The sequence below is a fragment of the Thamnophis sirtalis genome, unplaced genomic scaffold (assembly GCF_051295495.1).
Source record: "Thamnophis sirtalis isolate CommonGarterSnake01/CBP01778 unplaced genomic scaffold, rThaSir2_p1.2 scaffold_1, whole genome shotgun sequence".
NCBI classification, from domain to species: Eukaryota; Metazoa; Chordata; class Lepidosauria; order Squamata; family Natricidae; genus Thamnophis; species Thamnophis sirtalis.
The window spans coordinates 164,528,371-164,548,310 of record NW_028261381.1 but is presented as its reverse complement, the minus strand read 5'-3'; the positions used below and the strand labels follow the sequence as shown (position 1 = coordinate 164,548,310).

General features: G+C 42.8%; 1 protein-coding gene across 1 annotated transcript in view; it reads left to right on the top strand.

Annotated features, from left to right (window-relative positions):
- The window catches only part of UNC13A (unc-13 homolog A), a 167,104-nt gene that overhangs the window by 68,241 nt on the left and 78,923 nt on the right, over positions 1 to 19,940 (top strand). Inside the window, exons 11-14 of the mRNA XM_087702672.1 lie at positions 2,235 to 2,996; positions 6,189 to 6,282; positions 12,629 to 12,672; positions 15,149 to 15,227. Coding sequence (XP_087558798.1) covers positions 2,235 to 2,996; positions 6,189 to 6,282; positions 12,629 to 12,672; positions 15,149 to 15,227 — 979 coding nt within the window. The remainder of the gene's footprint in view (positions 1 to 2,234; positions 2,997 to 6,188; positions 6,283 to 12,628; positions 12,673 to 15,148; positions 15,228 to 19,940) is intronic.

Sequence of the window (19,940 nt, the reverse complement as noted above, 5' to 3'; positions counted from 1 at the left end):
TTGGAGGTTCTCCGAACCAGCCATAATGTTAGCTATGGGTTCTCCCAAACCCGGGCGAACCTGTAGCAGCCCAGCCCTCATATTAGCATTAAACACTCCTTTCCTGGAGGGGAAGGGAGTTTATATTGGAAATAGAGTGGGGCTTCTAGGTATTTTCTTTCATAAATACATATAAATGTATTTGCCATGCACTGACCTGTTTGGACATTAAAGCATGGTTCTAGAGCACCCCAGTTTGTCAGCTACAAATACAAACAATAAGTGGGGGACAAATATTTTAGTTTGTTCATATCCAATATTATACCTGGTATGTTGCCTCTAAGTTCAGTGTTTTTAGTTAGTTTACTTTATTGTCATTGCACCCTGTACAACAAAATTAAATTCCTCAACCTTGGCAACTTTAAGCTCTGTGGACTTCAACTCCCAGAATTCTCCAGCCAGCAGTTGCTGGCTGGGGAATTCTGGGAATTGTGGTCCACACAATGTGACCATTATTTTCAGTGGTTTCTGGCCAAAAACGCCCATTGCAGAATGGATAGCTTAACAACCACCACAAAGAAAGATTATGAAATAGGGTACGGTCACATGGTGACCTGCTTAATGACCACAGCCACATATGACCATAATTCTGAGCTCAAATATGGTTGTAGGTCAAGGGCTGTCTGATAATTCTGTCACAGAGGGCCTCTGTGTATGTATGCATGTATAAATGCTCATGTATGGACTACTGATTAGAAAGGTGTGTACTGTTTCCCTATTCTTACCTATTTTTTCTCTCCTATTATACCGGCAGCAGGTATAAACTTTATTTGGCTTTATCATCCAGTGCTATCTATAACTGTGATGTCCCTAAAAAAAAAACCTGAATCATTGAAGGGGCAGGCTGGTGTTTATTGTTCTATGTTTCTGCGTCTATGGCTGCTGTCTCTTTTTGTGACTGATTGCTGCTGGTGGCTTGGCTGAATCTGTGAAACTGGCAGAAAATGGACTCCAGGCATTGTCAAAGTAGTCAGGCTAACTGATGCAAATTGTTCTCCAGTTCGTACATGGGGGAATGACTCCGATGAAGGACTAGCCAGTTTGATCATGGTTCAGTGAGTGGGAGTAACTGGTAGGAGAGTGGTGGACTAAGACGCTATCTGAAGTGAGCCGAGGAAGAACGAGGCATAGCCAATCAGGCGCGGCCTGGCTGTTGCTGGCTGTCAGTCGTACCCTTGAGGACTAAACACTATCAACTTTCCTTCATCCCCTGGCACTGAATATCATCAGCACAATGGTATGGCCAGAGTTGGAACCGATGGCAAAAGCATGTATTTTATTCTGTTAATAGCTAGAAGTGGATTACATGCAATTGCATGTAAGGGAGTTACATACAATTGCAAATTCCTAAACTTTATGTTGGGCTGAACTATAGAACGCTCTAAATATAAGCATTTGCGTATATTTAATGCCTAATGGAATACACATGATTCCTAATCTGTCCTGTTACTGAGCAGAAGCTCATGGAAGCAGATGCCTTCTAATAATGTTGCTTCCCAATGAAATGAACTGCCCAGATCTAAAAGTAATCACAGCCCGCTGATGAGATTATAGTTCCATAACTCTTTAGGAGAGATCACTGAAATGAGGCCCAGAATGGGACTTATTTGGAAATGTCAGAACGGGACATTTGGAAATGTAATCGGAGCAAGGGTGCACCCCTGTAATGTTGGTTACCCTCTTGCTTAGAACCATTCAGAGTCTTTGGGATGTTAGGAAGGCCAGTAGAAGGTGTAAATTTCAATCCATCATTATTATTTTTGGAGGTGTGTGGAAGAGAGAGATACAGAGATGCTCAATAGTTGTGCTATGTGGACCTGTAGAGAATTAAATGTGAGGATTGGCTCTAGTGAGCTAACTCCACCATGTTCTCTTTAAGCTCATTTATAACCGAGGTGGCGCAGTGGTTAGGGTGCAGTACTGCAGGCCACTTCAGCTGACTGTTATCTGCAGCTCAGCGGTTCTAATCTCACCGGCTCAAGGTTGACTCAGCCTTCCATCCTTCCGAGGTGGGTGAAATGAGGACCCAGACTGTGGGGGCGATATGCTGACTCTGTAAACCGCTTAGAGAGGGCTGAAAGCCCTATGAAGCGGTATATAAGTCTAACTGAAATAACCCCCCCCCCTTTTTTTTTCTCTTCGGCTTCTGCCTCTGTCTCTGCAACCCCCTCCTCAACCCCTTCCCATCCCTACAGCCCCACTGGGAGCAGCCGCTATGCCTCCTCGGATGAGCTGAGCCAGCGTAGTTCGCAGCTGAGTGACGAATTTGACCCCGATGACGTCAGCCTGGATGAGCGGGACGGAGACTCCTACCACTCTTGCCACAGCTCCGTGAGCTATCACAAGGACTCCCCGCACTGGGACGAAGAAGAGGATGACTTCTACCTGGAGGAGGATGAGTTCAACGAAGAGTACAATGAGAACGAAGAGTACTATCCCGAGGACAAGGCGCCCGACGCCGACCAGGAATCTTACCCCAAGGAGGCTTCTCTGCAGCAACAAGAACCCCAGCCGAAGGCCCCACAGGCCCAGCCACCCACACCATTTGCTCTAACCCAGCAGAAGCCACCCCAGCAGGCCCAACAGCCCCAGCTCCAGCAGAAGCCGCCCCAACAGGTCCAAACCCAGCCTCCACCACAGAAACCACCGCAACAGGCCCAACAACAGATGCCGTCAGTGCAACAGAGGCAGCAGCAGCCCGTGCAGCAAAAAATGCTTCCTCAGGGGCAGCAGAAGCAGCCACCCCAACAGCCCCAGATGCCCCCCGCGCAGCAGAAGCAGCCACCACAGCAGCAGCAGCAGCAACAGCAGCAGGTGCCCCCGAGGTTGCAACAGCAGGTCCAGAAAGCGGAGAAGGTGGACGAGGTTCCAATTGTCTTGCAGGAGGAAAAACCAGCAGAAGAGATCCCGGTTGTGGAGGAGACCCCCCAAGAAGAGCCCCCCAAGACAGAAGAGAAGTAAGAGATTCTTTATCATTGGAATTGGTAAAAGTCAGAGTTGCCTTGTCTGCCTAGGCCAGTCTCGATCCTACTGTGGGGCAGCTTTGAGCCTGAGAGAACCATCGCTCTTCGTGGGTCCCTTTCAGAGGTGGTATCCAGCAGGTTCTAACCAGTTTTGGAGAACCGGTAGCGGAAACTTTGAGTAGTTCGGAGAACCTGTAAATACCACCTCTGGCTGGCCCCGCCCCCATCTATTCTGTGCTTCCTGAGTCCCAGCTGATCGGGAGGAAATGGGGATTTTGCAGTAACCTTCCCCTGGAGTGGAGAGGGAATGGAGATTTTACAGTATCCTTCCCCTGCCACACCCACGCCCTCCAAGCCATGCCCACAGAACCCGTAGTAAAAAAAAAATGAATCCCACCACTGGTCCCTTTGGCAACAGGAATATACATCCACCATGTTACATTCAGCCTCAGGGAGCCAGAAACATGTTTTAATCACCCACAGTGTCCCTGGCACAGAATCATACTGTGGAACTGTGGGAGATTAAAATGAAAATAAAGCTAGTCCCAGGGTTTTAAAAGGAGTAGGGGAACGCCCTACCCGTACACTTCTTCCGTCCCACTCACACAATGTCATTTTATGTTCTGTCTCCGTTGTCATCTCTCTCAAAAATTTAGCAACAGGGGTCATCCCACCATGGTAGGTAGGTGGAGATTTAGATGATCTCCCCTCTGTACCCCAAAGTAATTCCCCAGTTTATAATTAAATTACTGTCACAAGATGTGGTGATGGCTACTAGTTTAAATAGTTTTAATTGATTGATTCATTCATTCATTTGTATTACTGAATCCCATAGGATTCCTGATGATTGACAGTGTTAAATAAAATTTCCATAGTAAATTATTCAGAAAGCACCCGTGGTAAGTACTCAATAATATATACGTAAAACCTCCACAGTAGAGATAAATCAATTAAAATGTAAGTAATAGACAAACCCTAATATATCTCAGCAAAATATTCAGTGGCGAACAATCAGTGTATGCAATAAATGATCTTAAAAAGAACTGAGTTTTGATCATCCTGAGTGAAATCAAGGTGGGGTCAAGCCTGATTATTTGTATATATGCATCTTTGACATAGTTCTGACTGATACCTTTACCCTTTCCCAGACACTGTTGGGACATATTTGAGATTTGCTCAAGAGTATTAATGTACTGGCCATTTTAGCATGCAATTTCTCCTTTTCACTGCTATTGCAAGCTAAGTTGATGTCTTCAACGCGTTGTCCACTATGACTTCAATATCATTCTCTTGGTTAGTAATGGCTATCTCAGACCCCATCCATGGATATGTGAAGGTAGGAAGTTTTGGCCTGGTGTGCATCAAGTTATCCTTCCTTAAACTAAACCACATTTGGCATTTGATTAACCCAGTTTAAAGCAGTGGTTCTCAACCTTCCCAATGCCGCGACCCTTTAATACAGTTCCTCATGTTGTGGTGACCCCCAACCATCAAATTGGTGTCTCAGTTCCTAAGACCATCAAAAATATGTGTTTTCCGATGGTCTTAGGTGACCCCTGTGAAAGGGTCATTCGACCCCCAAAGAGGTCCCAACCCACAGGTTGAGAACTGCTGGTTTAAAGAGATTTGGAGTTCATCAGAATATTTTGGTTTTTACCAACCAAAGTAATTCCTTATGATCCATAAATTGGCCAGTTTATTGCTTACCTCAATTTAAATCCTGGATGGGGAGTGCTATTTAAATTTTCCATAGTTCACTGGAACTACAATATATTGGGGACAATATGACAAATAAAATTGTAGATCCTTAAATCCAGTTACCATTCAGTTGGTAAGTGTCAGGAGTAAGTGATGCTGGGATTAACACAGTAATGTGATGTCCTATGATCTATGAATTTGGCAGTGGCCTACATTTATCTACCCTAACATAATCTGTAGCATAAAACTTGCCAAAACATGGATCTACTTCTAAAAACTTCAAGATGCAACTAATTTTAAAAAAATTCATTCTGAAACATTGCATAGCCCTTTTAAACCTTCTCCAACCAGGAACTCTGCAGATGTGTTTCAACTATAACTTTAGACTCAAAATAAGTTAATTTCATAATTAAAAGTGGACAGAGAACATTGAAGTCTGCTTTTTATCCGTGGATCCTTGGGTGGATCCAGAATCGGAATCTAACAGTTAGATCGCAGTCCCTAAGCTCTTTAGCTCATTGACTCCTTCATGAAATTTCAGATTGTTTATCACAGTCCCCAAATTTTTATTACATGAGAATAATTTAATAAATTTTATTTTAAACAATAGTACTGTGAATAGTATTGACTTCATGAAAGTAGGCAACATTTAAAATAGGAAAAATATAAGATATATTTTTATTACTGAAATTGTTTCATCTTCATCTTCAAAAGGAACATGGTGGCTCAGTGGCTAAGACACCGAGCTTGTCGATCAGAAAGGTTGGCAGTTCAGCGGTTCAAATTCCTAGTGCCACATAATGGAGTGAGCACCTGTTACTTGTCCCAGCTTCTGCCAACCTAGCAGTTCAAAAGCACGTACAAATACAAGTAAAAGAAAAATAGGAACCACCTTTGGTGGGAACAGCAGTCCGTGCGCCTTTGGCGTTTAGTTATACCGACCACATGACCACAGAGATGTCTTCAGACAGTGCTGGCTCTTTGGCTTTGAAACAGAGATGAGCACCGCCCCCTAGAGTCGGGAACGGCTAGCACATATGCGCAAGGGGAACTTTTACCTCATCTTCTGGGCTAGGGGCTTCAGGACTAGCTCTAAAGAGACCCCCAAAGATTAATAGACTCCAATTATCCATCATTTCAACCATTTCCATAATTTTCCAACCGTCTACTGATCCCCAGACACTTATTGGCCCTTTGAATAGTTACATCAATTCTTGGGGGGGGGGGGCGTTCAATGTTGCCCACTTTGAAGATACTGATTTAGAGGGGAACACCTTTCTGCTGGTTGACCTCCCTTTAACAACATTCTTTGGGTTCTTAAATACAGCCTGAAGTTATTTCATGACATGGAACTAGAGAGTTACTAAAAAAAAAAAAACAGGGTGAAATTATTTAACAGAAAGCAGTTTGATAGAGCCGTTTCCTGTAAATTCTCAGCCAAAGATCAGATGCTGGATTTTGCACTTGACCTCTTCATTCTGGTTACAGGGTGAAGGAGGAAGTTGAAGTGGTGGACCCCAAAGCACGAGCAAAAGCCAACTGGTTACGGGCATTCAATAAAGTCTGCATTCAACTCCAAGAGGCAGGTATCCCTTCTGAAATCATTGGAAATACGTGGGTCATCTTTTAGATTGTTTATTTAGATTGTTTATTTATAGGCCGCCCTTTTCCCTGAGGGGACTCAGGGCGGCTTACAATCAAAAAAGGAAGGGGAGTGTGGGACAATACAAAAAAAGAAATGTGCACAAAATAAATTAGACAATAAAACTCAACATTCACTCAGCATTCGGGAGGGGCGAAATAAGATTATCCCCAGGCCTGACGGGTTAGCCAGTTCTTGAGGGCTGTGCGGAAGGCCTGGACGGTGGTGAGGGTACGAATCTCCACGGGGAGATTGTTCCATAGTGTCGGAGCCGCAACAGAGAAGGCTCTCCTCCGAGTAGTCGCCAGTCGGCACTGACTGGCGGATGGAATACGGAGGAGGCCAACTCTATGCGATCTGATGGGACGCAGGGAGGTAATTGGCAGAAGGCGGTCTCTCAAATAGCCAGATCCACTACCATGGAGCGCTTTATAGGTGGTGAGTAGGACCTTGAAGTGCACCCGGAGACCAACAGGTAGCCAGTGCAGCTCACGGAGGATCGGTGTTATGTGGGCGAACCATGGTGCGCCCACGATCACTCGCGCGGCCGCATTCTGGACTAGCTGTAGTCTCCGGATGCTCTTCAAGGGCAGCCCCATGTAGAGCACATTACAGTATTCCAGCCTAGAGATCACAAGGGCTCGAGTGACTGTTGTGAGTGCCTCCCGATTCAGGTAGGGCCGCAACTGGCGCACCAGGCGAACCTGGGCAAATGCCCCCCTGGTCACAGCTGAGAGATGGTGGTCAAAAGTTAGCTGTGAATCCAGGAGGACTCCCAAGTTGCGGGCCCTTTCTGAGGGGTTTAAATTTTGTCCCCCCAGCCTGAGTGATGGTATGGTGGTCAAATTTTTGGGAGGGAAACACAACAGCCACTCGGTCTTGTCTGGGTTGAGTATCAGCTTGTTTGCTCTCATCCAGTCTTTAACGGCTTCCAGTCCCCGGTTCATCACGTCCACCGCTTCATTGAGTTGGCACGGGGCGGACAGATACAACTGTGTATCGTCCGCATATTGGTGATATTTTATCCCGTGCCTTCGGATGATCTCGCCCAGCGGTTTCATGTAAATGTTAAATAGTAGGGGGGATAGGACCGACCCCTGCGGCACCCCATAAGTTAGGGGCCTCAGGGACGATCTCTGCCCCCCCACTAACACCGACTGCGACCTGTCCGAGAGATAGGAGGAGAACCACTGCAAGACAGTGCTGCCCACCCCTATCTCCCGCAGTCGTCGCAGAAGGATACCATGGTCGATGGTATCGAAAGCCGCTGAGAGGTCCAGGAGAACTAGGATGGAAGCATGGCCTCCATCCCTAGCTCTCCAGAGATCATCAGTCAATGCGACCAAAGCGGTTTCTGTGCTGTAACCGGGTCTGAAGCCAGACTGGAAGGGGTCAAGATAGTTAGCTTCCTCCAAGGTACGCTGAAGCTGGAGAGCCACCACCTTCTCGACAACCTTCCCTACAAAGGGGAGGTTGGAGACTGGACGATAGTTATTAAGAACAGCTGGATCCAGAGACGGCTTCTTCAGGAGGGGTCTTACCACCGCTGTCTTAAGCGCGGTGGGAAAGTACCCCTCCCGAAGAGATGCAGTAACAACCGCCTGGATCCAGCCTCGTGTCACCTCACTGCTGTTGGCAACCAGCCAGGAGGGACACGGGTCCAGTATGCAGGTGGAGGCACTCACAGCTCGCATAGCCTTGTCCACATCCCCAGAGGCAACTTCCTGAAACTCAACCCAGAGATGGTTTGCCAAGTTTTCTCCTTGTGTCTCGGCTGGATCTACTGGGGTGGAGTCTAGGTCCGCTCGAAACCGGGCAACTTTGTCCGCCAAGAACTGGACATACTCCTCAGCCTTACCCTGTAAGGAGTCCCCCGTCTCCCTCCTATTTAGGAGGGAGCGGGTTATCCTAAACAGGGCGGCTGGGCGGGACTCGGCGGACGCTACCAAGGAGGCAATGTATGTTCTTTTTGTTGTTCTTAAGGTCCGAATATACTCCTTGGTGCATGCTGTCAAAAGTGCCCGTTTCGACTCGGACCTATCGGACCTCCATCTTTGGGAAACGTGATTTGTTTGATATGCGGATAAGAGTTTTTGATACAGATAGTCCTTGACTTACAACCATTCATTTAGAAAGCATTCAAAGTTGCAATGTCATTTAAAAGGTCACTTACAACTAATCCTCCTTCTTACAACCATTGTAGCATCTCCACAGTTGTGTGCTCAAGACCTGAGTACTTGGCAACCGGCATGTATTAATGACAGTTGCAGCAGCCTGAGTTCATTGCAACTTTCTCAGCCAACAAGCAAAGACAATGAGGAAGCCAGATTCACTTAATGACCAATGATTTGTTTAGTAACTACAATCATTTGCTTAACAACTGTGGCACAAAGGTCATAAAATTGGGCACAAATCACTTAGCAACCACCTTGCTTAGCAACAGAAATTCTGGTCCCAATTTTGGTTTTAAGTCCAGGCCTACATATACTACTCTCCATCCTGGTCATTATTTCTAGTGAAAAAGGTACAATCTAAGCTTAAATCAATGAATTGTGAAAAAAACTCCATCATTTTACTCTTCCTATTGAATATGCTTCAGATAAAACCTATTTCAATTGTTGTTTTTTCTAAAGTTCTCTATGGCTTTTGCCATTTTGAATTGTCTGGTTCTGTTTTTAAAACAGAACAGGTAAATTAAGAATTCTCCAGTATAATCACTTTTTAAATCTTCAGATTCTTATAGACAACAAATACTGTAGTGGCAGTTTGCTTCAGTTCATTTTTATTTCATGCACACATTATCCAGTGGTGGGTTTCAAAAATTGTTCAAACCTACTCTGTGGGTGTGGCCTCCTTTGTGGGAGTGGCTTGCCGCCCATGTGACTGGATGGGAGTGGCTTGCTCCCATGTGACCGGATATGAAGATGCCGACGACACTTGTCAGAACCACCTTAAATTACCTCACACACAGCACTGGCATGCATAAGAATATGATGTAAACTTGTTTTTTAAAAGGCATCTTTGGTTTGCGTTAAAACAACTTCAACACACACAATGTTCTGATTGCATCACAAACGCAGTAGTCATCCTTACCTTTCACAGAGGCACTGAGTTTTATAAATATGAGCATGATAGTGTAGAATAATCATATCCAAGGACCAGTGGTGGGTTTCAAAAAATTTTGGAACCTCTTCTGTAGGTGTGGCCTGCTTTCCGGGTCCACTGGTGGAACCTCTTCTAACCGGTTCGGTAGATTTGATGAACCGGTTCTACCGAATAGGTGCGAACTAGTAGGAACCCACCTCTGACATTATCAATATCAAAAGAAACCCAGTGATCAGTAATGCAAAAAGCTACATGGATGCTTGATAGCATGATTCTTTCTGTATGGTGTATATTAATAATGGGCTTCAAATTTAATTAGATTTATGCTTCAGTCGCGATTGTTTTAGTGTGTTTTCAGAGTCTCAGGGGGATCTTGCATACTTCAGTAAAACATCGCACAAAAAGACTCTTCATGGAAAAATATATTATAATCCATCTATATATCAGTGCAGTTTTATCAATGTCCATACATAATATGGTGAATGACAATAGCAATAGCAATAAGACTTCTATACCCCTTCACAGTGCTTTTACAGCCCTCTCTAAGCGGTTTACAGAGTCAGCCTATTGCCCCCAACAATCTGGGTCCTCATTTTACCCACCTCGGAGTCGGAAGGATGGAAGACTGAGTCAACCTTGAGCCAGTGAGAATTGAACTCCTGAACTGCAGCCAGCAGTCAGCAGAAGTAGTTTGCAGTACTGCATTCTAACCACTGTGCCGCCACTATGTAGAACAGTGTTCTTTATCTCAGGAATTTTAAGATGTATGGATGTTGTCAATTGGCTGGGGAATTCTGGGAGTTGAAGTCCACACATCTTAAAGTTGCTGAAGTTGAGAATCACTGAGGTAGAGGAAGTGAAGAACTGGAAATCCAGTTAATTAATTAGTTAATTAATTAATTAATTCCAAATAGTTAATTAATTAATTCCAAAATTAATTTTAGAAATTCTTTTAATTTAACAGAACTGAGAGATATTGGATTAAGAGAATAAAATATAAGAACAGGTAAAAGAAAATCTCTCTTTTCTGAAAGCCAATGATGCATAAAATTAGGTATGCAAATCATATATTTACTAGCATAATCATGCATGTCTCCTCCAAAATACATGCCATTGTGTTGAATAGGACTCACTCTCAGATATAATGTGTAGATTTGCGGCTTCAATGTGACCTTAGTTATATGTATATGATTCCCCATAACTGGGAATAAATCTGCATTATGAAGATTATGCTTCAACATACCATATTTATTATATTTATTACAAAGTGTGCTACCAGATGGACCATTTTGATCCAAACTACTACTATTACTACTGCTGCTGCTACTACTACTACTACTACCCTGTTTCCCGGATAATAAGCCCAATCCGACTTTTGAGAGTATGCGCTAAAATAAACCCTCTCCTGAAAATAAGCCCTCCTTAAACTATTGCAACACAGCAGCAGCCATGAGGTGACCATACTCACTGCCTCTTGGGTCTAAAAAATAATAAGACCTCCCCGAAAATAAGGCCAAGAACTTATTTCGAGAGTCAAAAGAAAATAAGACCCTGTCTTGTTTTTGGAGAAACAGGGTACTACTACTAATAGCAATAACTGTCAACCCTAAAGTTGGTTGAACTATGGCCATTTTCTTTTTTGTAGTTTCTAGGGAGGTTTCTTTTCTCACTGCTTCAGAGCTGACCCAGCCTGGAGCAAAGGGTATTGTAGAGATTAGCTGTGGTGTTGTAGCCTAAATAAAATTCCTGGGAATCAAGGACGTTCATGTAGGTGTTTGTAGGCTGGAGACTGAGGTCATCTAGTAACTGGCCTTTATGCTTTTTTAAAAAATAAAATGTTTTTTTTTAATACACATTAAAACATTGGGCACAGTGTAACCGTCCTGGCAATGTCTTTGCCATACATACTAGATTATAAAGTTAAATATTATAACCACCACGCTTATTTACAATTGGTCTATTCAGTATTTGCAAATATAAGGATATTGTATTTCCATCCATGTTGCTTTGTTCTTGACTTATACATTTTCACTGTTTTGATTTCATACATAATTCTAATCTCCATTCTATAAACCTTAGTCATTGCTTATTTTGGGTCTTTCCTTTTTTGTTCCAACTATTGATAAAATTTATCCAAGATCTTATAATATTCTTATTCGTCTTTGTTCTTCAATTCCCACGTCAATTTATCCATTTTAGCACATCAAAATTTTCCTAATTAATTCCTCTTGTGGAATTTCCCTGTTTTTCCAGTTTTGGGCAAAGACCATTCTTTCTGCCATAATAATGTGTATTATTAAGTAGATTACCCTCTTGTTATGTTTGTCATTTATGATTCCCAAAAGAAATAGTTCTGGTTTGAATTCTATTTTCTCTTCGGTTATCTCTATCAGCTACCCCGTCAGGCCTGGGGATAAAGATAATCTGTCCCCACCCGAATGATGAATGAATGTTGTTTACTATTTTTTACTTTTATGTATTGTTTTGTGTCTATTGTCTGTACCCTCCCTTCCCCATTTTATGTAAGCCGCCCTGAGTCCCCTCAGGGAAAAGGGCGGCCTATAAATACTAATAAATACCAAATACCAAATAGCCACCTTTGAATATTCCTCCAATATTCTTTTGTTTTTTGGCACAACCACCATATATGGTAGTACGTGCCTGATTCATAATCACATTTCCAACAATTTGGTGCTAAACATTTTGGCTAGTCTCGGGGGTGGGAGATGCCACCTATAAAACATTTTATATAAGTTTTCTTTATGCGGTATTGCCAATGTTATTTTCCTATTCCTTTCCCATAATTCTTGCCATTTTTCCAGATGTATATTATAGCCAAAGTTTATCGCTGGCAACTGGCTTTTATGTTGCTTGGAACATGTGACTGAGACTCTGGGGGGAAGTGATGAAATTTTACTTTTAATTGGGGGGGGGGGGGGAACAGTGCCAACTTAGAGCATTTCCACCAGGAGTTTGCCAATTTGATATGTCCTAATAAAAATGTTCTTTGAGGAACTAGTTTGCCTCAAAGTTCTTATTGAACAGGATGTATTACTTGGAACATTAACAACAAGAACACATTGGTTCACAAAAAAAAAAAAGAAGACTCGTAGTCCAGAATATTTGGTTGCAACAAGTCACAGCAGAATCTCAGCTAAATTCATCATTTTCTGTTTTTCAGGCTCGAGGCGAAGGCGAATCAAAATCCCTCTGGTTTAAAGGCGGGTGAGTTCCAGTCCTGGAGAAGGGGGTGAAATGGAAATATTCTTCGGATGACTTGTAGATTGCCATTTTTGGAGGTTCTGTTCTAATTTCAGGTTGTTCCCAACATTTCCCCCATCCAAGTAGGTACTAAAGAACATCGCTAGAAGTTTTCAAGATGAGATTAGACAACCATTTGTCTAGGAAGGTATAAGCAGGGGGTTGGATTAGAAGACCTCCAAGGTCCCTCTCAACTCTATGATTCTATCTTCCATGACTTTACTTCCATGTTGAGAAGCAGCCACTCAATTCCCCTTCCCATATTTATGCACTTCCTCCCTGATTCACTACTGATGGAGACAAGAAGGATTAATAGATCTTTTGTATTATTAAAGAGGGGGAAAATGTCCTGTCCCACAAAGCCATCAGCAACCACGTCTCATCTGCACATTCAGATGGCAGATAGCTGTAAAAAGTAATCTTGCAGAACATAACAATTGTTTTTTGACAGACGGTTTGTTTTGAATGGCTTCCATTTAATCAGATCGAGTATGCAGATCTCCTTATTTGACAGTATTTCATAGATGACATTACTGTAATGCTCAGTACTTATTACAAGAATTGACATCCAGCAGTTAAAAATCACATTAGATCTAACAGATGGCACTCAATAACAGTTAGTTCTTGGCAGGATTTGACAAATGTGAAAGCATTTAGTACAATTTATGGCCCTACATTTAGCAAGACTTTTGCATTTTCCTTCTGAAGTTAAAATGGCAGGATTTCAATAGCAGAAGACAGATTTAAAAAAACAAAAAACCCAAACTGTAATTGTTCAAAATCCTGAGCAGTAAAATTTAATTTCTTGGTTCTTTCAACTTGGGCACAATGCATTTTAAACATTGAAAAGAAATTAAAAATTAACCTCTAATTAAAAGAATATGATTAAATTAGGCACGTAGTATTATGAATATGTATTAAACTATGCAGGGTATAGAAAAAGAATATTTTTTCCTTCTCCCATGACTAATGATATTGTCAATTTGTTTGACAATAAATAGACAATAGAATTCCTTTTTCAAATAATCCATCAATAATTTGAGGGTCTACCAATCACAGACAGTAATGGCCAGTGATTGGTAGCCAATAATTTGAGGGTCTACCAGACTTAAAGCTGTTTTCAAAAGGTCCTTGGACCAAATCATGCACAAATAATTATCCTGTTGAATCATAAACCTCCAGATGAAGAAATGCTTGGAGAAACTCCAGCCAGAGAACCTGGGACCACGCAGGAAGTATCTGATTGTTGTCCATTATTTGAATCAGGACACTAGACTAGACAGCCCTTGGTCTGATTATCCTGCTGTTCTTATGTTCTGACACATGGGAAGGGAAGGCAATTTCTTTTTATTCCTGCTGATAAAATTCGCTCAATTTGATGTCCCAGATTTGAGCCTTACAGCTCTCAACCCCAAACAAACCCCTCCAAATTCAGGATCATAGGAAGCTTTGTATATGGGATATCAATACAGTCTGTGTGTAGATGTGTACGTACACACACACACACACACACACACACAGATTTTCACAGGTCTAGGTATGCTGGTCTTGTTGTATTGAGGTCTTTTCCCGTGTAAGATTGAGATTGTCTTGGCAACGTTGCCTAAGGATGGCGAGTGAAACCTCGCCGAAACATTGCCAAGACAATCTCAATCTTACATGGGAAAAGACCAGTATATGTATGTATGTATGTACGTACGTACGTACATACATGCACGCACACACAGACACACACAGACACACACACTCAAAAGAATAGATTCACATCTCGTTCAACTGTGGCATTCACCATCAAATGTGTAACTACTAAAGTATCTACAGTATATGTGCCAGTCCAGACCTGGCCTCCAAAATGGGGAAATAACTTCTCTGAAAGATGACATCATGATTTTTACTTTGGAACAGAAGGATTTGAATTGAGATTCCTCCTATTCTTACCGCTCGATACTTGCAAGTCAATATTTTTTTTTACAGTAGACCCATGACAGCCCAAAGTTATTTCGGAAAAGGGCACCATTCTCCTGTCTTTGGCAACTGGTATAAGGTTTTGTACTCTTTTGAATTTTGGTTTGACAAGACGTAAAAAAGAAAGAGATGTTGGGCCTTGGAAAATGATGTTGCCCTCTATGCTTAAGGGTCTTTAAAATCAGCCCTTGTATTACCACACTCCCATAAGGAAGTCCCTCATCTGACAAAGGACAATATCCGAATTCTCTCCCCCCACCCCATCCTCTTCCAAGTACAGAATAAACCTAGAGACCTCCAGGGCAATGCTCAGCCTTGTGCATGTGCCTATCCAAATACTTCCCCTGCCTCATCTTTTGATTCCTCCCCTTCCTCTCCCTTCTCTGCTTCCCTATCCTAACCTTGTTTCAGATTTCCTCCACCCTTCCTTCACCTGTCCTCTTGTATGATCTGACTGTTTTTGTCTCTTCTCCAGGCCTGGTGGCGGGTTGATCATAATTGATAGTATGCCTGACATTCGCAAAAGAAAACCCATACCCCTAGTTAGCGATTTGGTGAGGTTTCTTCTTCTAACATCTTTCTTTTCTCTTTTCTTTCTCTCCAGCAGCTACTGGCTTTATCTGCTCTGGAACAGCAGGAATTCCACTGAATGTGTCTCTGGAGCCAGCTAATGGAAGGATAAATGTGACCTCATAGACTGAAGTCTTTGAATTCAGTATTTTGTAATTTGAGATCTGGTGTACTCCTTGGCTGAGGCAGTGAATTGAGAAAAAAAAATGCCCTGGTGCTAATTCTCCTGAAACCGTAATTGTCTTAAGTAGCCTCATTTGACTGTTTGATCTCATTGGGGTCCCGCTTCCCGTGTTGAGAGAGGGGAGCGATGGGAAGGAAGACAGGGGTTGACTACATTGGTAAGATCTCTCTCTTTATATAGAGAGATGGATGCACATACTCATTTGCAAAATAAAAAATACCACGTATCAGCCATCCCAAGCCTGATACCCTCTAAACAGGGCTGGGCTTCAAAAATTTTAGCAAGGGGTTATCTGCCCGGTTGCTGGGTGGGCCTGGCCATGGTGGGTGTGGCCTAGTTGGCCTCTTGCACCATGGCAGAGGGTGATGTTTTTGCCCTCCCGGGGCTCCGGAGGCTTTCCTCGAGCCTCCAGGAGGGCAAAAATGGACTCCCCAGACTCTGGAGGCCCGTTTTTTTTAACCGAACTTCCTCTCATTTTTTGCCTTCCCCAAGACTCTGTGCACACCCTGCACTTACCTGCATCCAAAATGGGCCATGTGGGGACTCCTGGGAGGGGAGGGGTCGGCAGGGCGAGGCCAGCCAGGAGTGGGCTTTGGAGGTTCTCCAAACTGCACAGAATCTTAGCTAGAGGTTCTCCCGAACCCCTGCGAAGCCTCAGAAGCCCACCCCTGTTTCTAAAGCCTTTGTGAGATTTTGGGTTGGAATCAAGAAAGTATTTGGATGAGTAAGACTGTAGTCCCAAGGGTACCCACTGCTTCAAAGTTGAATCTAGCAGCAGCAACATAGCCTTTGGCTAAATCCTATTTGGAATACAATAATTCAATATAGACAATGTTTCTTAACCTTGGCAACATTATGATAAGTAGATCAACTCTTAGAATTTCCCTAGCCATCATGGAGACATATTTAATAATTATTAACAGATACTTAATAAATATTAACAGATATTTCATAGGTATTAACGTATCTTAAAGCCCACATATTTTAAATTTGCTGCGATTGATTGAGGTTTCTTCAAATCCAGATTGGCTGCTTCATAGGCACAGTCATATTGTGGCAATACAAAAAATTTATTGGCTTTTTATTTTTTGGTTTTTTTTTGCTTCTTATCAAGGCTACTGCTCTTGGATTTTCTGAAGTCTCCCATCCAAGTACTAGCCAGGTCCAACCCTGCTTAATTTCCCAGTTAGATTAAAACAACCAGATGCTGCCTCTCATGGGGGAATGGGACAACTCATTGCAGCCAAATCGCCATGGCGAACTCATTGCGGGACAATTCAACAATTCAATTTCATTATTTAAAATAATTTTAAAATATTTTAATGTTTGTCATTCACATTTCATTCTGTCCCTCCTGTGGTATCCTTTCTTTAATGATTCTATTCCACTATTTCTTCAATATTAGTGTAACTCTTGTGCGGCGGTGAATTGTCCCGCGGCGAGTTGCCATGGCGAGTTGGCCACAGCGAGATCTCTTCTACAATCTTGCCGTAGAAATGTGTCTCTAGCAACTGCATTGCACCAGTTCTCAAATTATAATGAAGAATAATTTTTAATTCTTTCAAAATCCAGAGGCCTAGAGGAAAACAAGTAAATAATGATCAATTTTTGTGATGATCCCCTTTCTGCCCTAAAATGTAGCTCATAGCAACACCTGAAAACAGAATTGGCAGGGAAGGAAAGATCACATCCTCCATTACTCTGGCTCCAGTGTGCGCCGCATCTTATTCAGTTGCCTCTGCTTCGCTTCGCTAATAAAGCTTGTTTTATTTCTCTTCCATCTTCTGCTTGCTGATGCTGTTGTGGGTGCATTCTCTCTCAGGGGAGCCGCAGTAAAGTTTCTGCGCTGCATTAACAGCATGCCCGACATTAAGGCTGGACGTAAATCTCTTCCGCTAGTGATCAGCGATCTGGTGAGAACGAGGTGAAAGGGAGAAACCCACCCACCCACCCAGGATTCCTCTTCCCCTGAACCCAGGATCCCAATAACCACCAGTTGCAAATGCCTGATTTAACAACATCCTTATCCAACATGGAACACCAAATGTCTTCCTGCATTTTAATTTCCCAGTTTTGCCTCCTTCCTCCTAAAACCACACTCCCAAACCTCACTATTCCCAAGATACAACCCTTCCTGTTGTGCGAGGTCTACCCTTCAACATGTTTTGAACCCACTGCATTTCTTGCACTTTTCCTTGTATGCTTCCCTTATTGATAAATTCCCTAACCATCAGCCTTTTGGAGAAGGCATAGTTCAGTGAGAACTTACCTTTGGAGGAGATTCTTCAGGTAAACTGCCTTGGCAGGACTAAGATTTTAGAGTAGAGAATATTAGGAAGATATATTTGTTAGCCAAAAGCAACCATACTTCAGTGGTAGATAAATGAACTAGGTTAGGCTCCCAGCAGATCCAGAAAGAAGAGAGGATAATAGTGTCCTCTGCCATATGATCACCATGTGCTTTACTCAGTTGTTGTGGCCTGTCAGCCGCCAGCCTCTCCAGCAACCGAATCAGAGGAAGAGGAGGAGGCGTGGGAGTCAGGGTCAGCATCAAGGCAACCTGAGAGCTCTGAGGGGGAAGAGGGAATGGAGCTGGCAGAGAGAGAGAGAGAGAGAGAGAGAGAGACAGACAGACAGACAGACAGACAGACAGACAGTGGTGGAGCCTGGGCCGTCCGTCAGCCCTCAGATGGAGAGTCAACAGCCCCCAGTCTGGAGGTGGCTAATGAGGAAGAGGAGGAATAGTTGTGTCCAGTGCCTGATGCACAGAAGGCAGAGGAGAGGAGAGCAGTGGAAATCTGTGGGCCAATCCTTGTGAAGAAGGAGCCATTGCTGCTAGCAAAGCCCCACCTTAGCTCTGGGGATAAAAGACAGGGGACCGAGATGAATGGGTGTGACAGCCTATTCATCTCCCTGCCTGAAAGAGAAACTTTTTGCCACGGCTGCTGGCACTCCTAATAAAGGAATTATTGCTTCAATTACAGAGGGTTTGTCGTGTTTGGCAAGCTGGGTAGCTAGAAAAAGAGCATATTCAGAAAACCAAAACTAACAAAGCTCAGATTAATATTGTTGCTCAACATTGTGCTATTAAAGCAGGAAACCCTGTATGTGTTTCCTGATTCCTCAGGAAAGGAGACCAAGAGAAACCAGCAACCAGTCTGGAGGTAGTTAATTCTGAATGGAGAACATGCAGTGACACAGCTTGCCTTGTGGGACAGTGTTAAGCAATTCCTCAGTTTCAGCCCGGAGAACAACAAGAAACTCAGGTCGACTTTCCATCATGTGATCCCCCAACTGTTTGGACTACAACTCTCATCATTCCCAGGCAAGGATGATTTGAATTGTAATCCAAAATATCTGAAGGATACTGGGAGAAATGACATAGGCAATATTTGATATACTAGAAATAGAACCAATTTATATATATATAAAAGACAATAACTTGTCTTTCTTTTAGCTTTGCTAACTAACCCAACTCTAACAAAGAGACCTATTAATAGTTGGAGATCATGAAATGTGCCTAGAGATTTCCTAACATCATTCTCAGTTTCTTCCTTGAAAGTTCAATTTTGGTGGTCCCTTGTGGGAAGCTTTGTGATATCACTCCTTTCTAAGATGTGTGAACAAGCAATTTGTATAGTGTACGGCACCTAAAATCTTTCTGCCTAGTTGCTTCCCTTTGCTAACTTCTGCACTCAAGAAATTCTGGGGGCTACAGTCTTGTGTACAGCATGTTAAAATTTCTATGTCCCAAATTTGCAAATCCTGAAAGTTTTCATCAAGAAGTTGATAAAAACTATTATTAGAGTGACTAATTCAGTGGGAAAAAGTCCTTGGAATGTCGATCTGGGACATCCAGGCCTTCCTAATGTTTTCTTGAGCAACTTCATTTTCTGGAAATTATTGCTTTATATTTATACTAAACTTACATATGTGATTGTGAAGAGCTCGAAAGTTCTTCAGACAACAAAGCTTCTTAGTTGGAGAATGAACAGAGTGATCAAATGTCATCAAGGAACCTTGGAATTATGTCTAGGTATAAACAGAAAGCCTGATAGAATTCCTAATTCCACATCCTAAGCAGAACTATAGTTCCCAAGACTTGTTATCTTCTGAGGCCTCTCAAAGGTACTAGAAAGCCTAGATGGGATGCTTCACAAGTCACAATACAAAGTTCAGGAATTATAGTTTTATAGAAAAAACATGAAAAAAAATTAGTTTCAAGTAGGTTTTAACTTAAAAGTTAAAGGAATCCTTGAAAGCTAAGTTCTGGTATGATATAAATCACCATCACCTACAGGTTTGATTCCCTTCACCCCTGCACCTTTGCTTGCCTGTCTCTTACTAACTTCCTGCTTGCAACATCTGGATTTTATTGTCCTTCCTTTGTCTGTCTTCTGCCTGGGCTTCTGCTCCTTCTCTTTGATAATGCAGCTTCTTTTGTGTCTTTTGCAATAAAGGGAGGGAGGATGCTGAAGTCAGTGTCTTATTTACAAGTACCAAACTTCGGCGT